Source organism: Neltuma alba, unplaced genomic scaffold (assembly GCF_004799145.2).
Source record: "Neltuma alba isolate B1F8T4 unplaced genomic scaffold, ASM479914v2 tig00001845_pilon, whole genome shotgun sequence".
Lineage (NCBI taxonomy): Eukaryota > Viridiplantae > Streptophyta > Magnoliopsida > Fabales > Fabaceae > Neltuma > Neltuma alba.
In genome coordinates, this window is record NW_021632640.1 from 2,008 (window position 1) to 6,301 (window position 4,294).

Consider the following 4,294-nt stretch of genomic DNA (forward strand, 5'->3'; position numbering starts at 1 on the left):
CTTTTCAATACTATTTAGCCATTCTAAAGTCTAATATGTCTTCTTCTGTCATTCTGAATTGAATTTTTGGCCCACCAGTAAGTTTATTTAGAAGTATCAATGTTAAGTTTGTTTTAGACGTTTCAACTTAGCAACCATTGGGAATTGATTTTGTGTTGTCTACTTACTACCTTCAATACTAATAAAAGGTCTTATAATTAGGACCAGAGATAGTATTTTTTTTCTTAAGTTTTAATTGTGAAAATCACTTTGTTGCACAGTCTCATGGGAAGTATGAAATATTTTACACTTTAGATTGATCCATAGCATCCTTTTAATGAGCTAACTATGTTTTTTTTTTTTTTGTTCAGAATGGTCTTTCTTTGGTTTTATCTAGCTTGCTTGTGTAACTCTATTTAAATAGAGTAAAAATTATATTATAGTCATTATAGAAAAAATGTTAACTTATTTATTAAAATTTTATAACATATGTACAAATTCATACGTGCCTTTTCGTTCAATCATTAAATTTTTTTTAAAGTGGGAAATAGATTTTGTTTATTTTAATATTTACTGTTGGTTTAAATAAATACAAATTTGAAATCTGACTTAGGATATGAAAAATATATTTTTATTTATTTTAATTTCATTAGAGATTGAGATGTGAGTTGATAGTGAAAGACTGAAAGTAAAACTTAAAAAAGAACAATGTGTAAAATGTTAGGAACTATATTAGGATCAAGAAAAAAAAATTAATTTTGGAGGACTTAAATAGGTCGGCTCGCAGCCTTACAGGGCTGGCCTTTTTATTTTCAAGCCCTATAGAACTGATCTTTTTTACGTCCAAATTTCTTTTGAAGATTCCAAATTACAAATCCAGCTTTTAATTTAAACAGATTTAAACCGGAAGGTCCAATGGATTCGGTCTGTTTTCCCAACTCTGAACCTCAATATATAGGATAACAATCAAAATTAGATTATATCTTTCTCATAGACAAAAAAATAAGCATCCATTATTAGGAGTGTTGCACTTTTGAAAAAAGGGGCAAAAAACAGCAATTTTTGTGGTTCAGATTAATGTATCAGTCAGAAACTTCCAAAGACTATAACTACTAGCTAGCTAGCTAGACTAAAGTAGATGCACTGCAAAATCACTAACAAGATCGAACCATAAATAACACTTGCGTATGTTTCAATAATCAGTGAATTGACATTACGCTCTTCATAGAATTAAAGATGTAAATCCTAAATGATAGGCTCATCAATCATATTCATACAATATTAGATATAGGTCTCTTTCTAGCTAGCTAGCAACTACCTCATGATTCTGATCATTATCATCAAGCTAGACCCGCCTCGAAATAAAGCATTCCAAGTAGGTTTTTGATCATTAAGTCAGATAGATATATCTCTATAGCTAAATATATATGGAACTAGACATCCACCACGACCATAATTATATATTTATATACAACAAAAGTGCAAGAGAGATCATCAGAGACTACTCATTCTCGAGGTTCTTGTTTGAAGAACATAGAAGAAGGGATCAAGTCTTGGAGGAGGCCATTGTCATGCTGATCAGGAACTGGAAGCTGATAATGATGATGAAGATGACGATACTGATGATGAACAGAATTATTAGGATTATTAGCATAGTTGTGAGAGTAATAAAGAGGACTGTTATTTATACTGGAGCTTCCATGGAGAAGAAGCAAGTCGTGAGGCGATGGCAAGTTTGGGAACATGAGATGAGAGAGAATGGAAGGGGACTGCGAGGAAGACGATGATGATGAAGAAGAAGAAGGTGTGAACAAAGCCGCAGAATTATAACTTCCTCTCAGAGAAGTGGGGACAGGATGGTTGTGCTGACCTTCGTACGTTGTTATAACAGTTGTTGGATCCTCAAACGACCTCTCCACTCGTTTCTTCACTGTGCACTTCTGTGTCGTGCATCTGTAGTAACTCCTGCAATAATATGTAAAAACAAACTTCAACCAAATTATACCTAAATCTTCGTTCTTTTTTGCATGTGTTAAACATTTTTGCTAGATTCTGTCTTTTTATAGTGTGAATGCCTAGGTTTAACTTTCGGCTGTGATTCCCAGTTCACATTTGTTCTGGATTATTATTCCGTATCAAGTTCTTGGTTGCTAATTATATGGTTACGAACCAAATTAGGTTCAAAGTTGTACACCAATTAACATATATACATGATCTGTTTCTGAATCTGATCTAGTTTCCATTACTTGATTTTCCATGGATTCAATCCACTTTTTTTTTTGGATGATACTAGGCATTTCAGTAAGATTTGGTGCAGAAAATTAAAACAAAGTGTGTACCTTGGGTAAGGGCTATTTTTTACAGCTTTCTGGCCATATTTCCTCCAGCGGTATCCATCTTCAAGCTGATCAACTTCACTCTTGGTCATGAAAGCAAACCTTGGTTCCTTCTCTTTCTTCTCTCCTTTCTTCTTTCCTTTCTTTCTGATTATCACAAATCCAAACACAAACCGTCATCAATTCCATCTATTCCACTTGCACCAATAATTTTCTCCTTGCAAGTTAAATCAAAATATCAAGCTCTAGTTTCAGTCTAAAACGTCACCGGTCCTTCCGTTACACATAGACACCGATTATTTCAGACTAGTATTAATCATTAACGATTCCCAACATTTGGTCAAATCCAGTATATACAGAGTGTTTCTAGGGAGGAGGAGGAGAAGAAGAAGAAACTTACCCTTTCTTAGATCTTTCTGCTTCCTCTTCTGGTTTGGCTTGGTTATGATCGTCCGCAGTGTTTTTGCTTGAATCTTCTTCAACCCCAGGTTCAGAAGAGAAGGAAGAGAGAGATGAGTTCTGGGTGATTGGTGGAGTTTCGGCGCCGGCGCCGGCGGTACCACAATCTACCTCTTCTGATGATAGCTTCTGAGTGTTCTTACCTTCTTGTTCAGCAGATGATGGAATCAATACCTCAGACAGACCAAAAGAAGTTGCAAGTGAATTGTAGTCCATGGCTCCAATTTGCAGACACTCAGTTAAGCTCATGTAAGAGGAAGGATCGAAAGCTTGCGAATCATAGGAGGATGATGAATACATGGTGGATCGGCCTTGGTCGTATAGTTCCTTAAGCTCATCAGACATCAAGAAGTTGAAGAAGCAGAAGAAGGAGAATAAGAGAGAGAGGAGAAGATGAGGAAGATAAGAGTAAGCCGTATCTTTCAAGTTTGTTTGGTATATATATATAAATGAAATAGAAAAGGATCTTTGGGTTTGAAGTTTGAACGCAGAAAGAAGAGAGAGAGGGTAATGCTGCTTTTTAAAAAAAAGGAGGTTGACAAATTACCTTCCACTTCCAGTCAGATGGCTGATAAAATGTGCTTTCTCACAGGGAGACATTTTCCACTTCATTTGCTACTTCAATTAAGGAGACTGACCTATCATATTTTATTTTATTTTTTATACATTATACTATCATATTTTGTTTTTACTAAGTTATTCTGTTTTAATTTGGACGCCTTTCAATCATAATTAAAAGACTGCACCCCAAAACAATTAATAAAACCTCTCAATTAAAATGTCCATCAAGGCTCCCACTTGATCAAAAGTAATAAGATTACATATATATGTGTGTGTCTATATATATATATGACTTCAGAATTCTGGTCAAGAGATGTACAAGTTTGTAAATTATTTTGATACATTACGTTTATAAATGAACATGTAGAGTTTGATTATATATCAACTATATATAACATAATTTTTTCAAGTACCCCATGTTCATATATATATATATTGACAGGATCTTTAAAACAAACCTTTGAACATCCGAAATTCAGTCAGTACACACATATTATTGTGTAGGGTAAGGATGTCTGTATATTTATGTACTCCGTTTGTGTTAATTACTTATCAGTTTGTGTCAATTGAGAGATTAGATTTCTCTTGAAAGGGACATAATTTTTTATAACGACCTAAAATAATTCTTTTTGATGCATGAATTATAAAATGTGGGGAAAGGGGGAGGTATAACTAAAACTGAAAAAACGCTTTTCCATACCCATAGAGTTTACTAGTCCTCTGTGAAGACTTAATTAATTAACCATATAACTGTGAATGAATACTTCTGAAGAAACGTAACATTTAGTTAGCTGTTTAAAATATTCGATTTGGAGTCTCGTGGGAGAACATTATTTTCTCTTGTTTGGTAAAGCCCTTTGAAGAATTGAATATTAAAATACAACAGCGGTTTTGTTTTGTGTGTTTATATATGCAAAAAGTAGAGTAGTAGAATCCAAAGATGACTTAATTACAACTTT

General features: G+C 33.8%; 1 protein-coding gene across 1 annotated transcript; it reads right to left on the bottom strand.

Moving 5' to 3' along the window:
• Positions 1-1,169: 1,169 nt before the first annotated feature.
• On the bottom strand, positions 1,170-3,175 carry LOC114712825 (WRKY transcription factor 71-like). The gene is made up of 3 exons (XM_028897378.1): positions 2,716-3,175; positions 2,319-2,462; positions 1,170-1,944 (listed from the first exon to the last, which is right to left on the bottom strand). Exons 1-3 carry the CDS (start codon positions 3,117-3,119, stop codon positions 1,485-1,487), a joined length of 1,008 nt encoding a protein of 335 aa, XP_028753211.1. The 5' UTR covers positions 3,120-3,175; the 3' UTR covers positions 1,170-1,484.
• Positions 3,176-4,294: the final 1,119 nt, after the last annotated feature.

Coding starts and splice junctions, on each gene's coding strand:
- LOC114712825 (XM_028897378.1), bottom strand. CDS start 3,119: ATGTCTGATGAGCTTAAGGAACTATACGACCAAGGCCGATCCACCATG. Junction 2,463..2,715: donor GCAGAAAGATCTAAGAAAGG/GTAAGTTTCTTC, acceptor TGTGATAATCAG/AAAGAAAGGAAAGAAGAAAG. Junction 1,945..2,318: donor AAAAATAGCCCTTACCCAAG/GTACACACTTTG, acceptor ATATTATTGCAG/GAGTTACTACAGATGCACGA.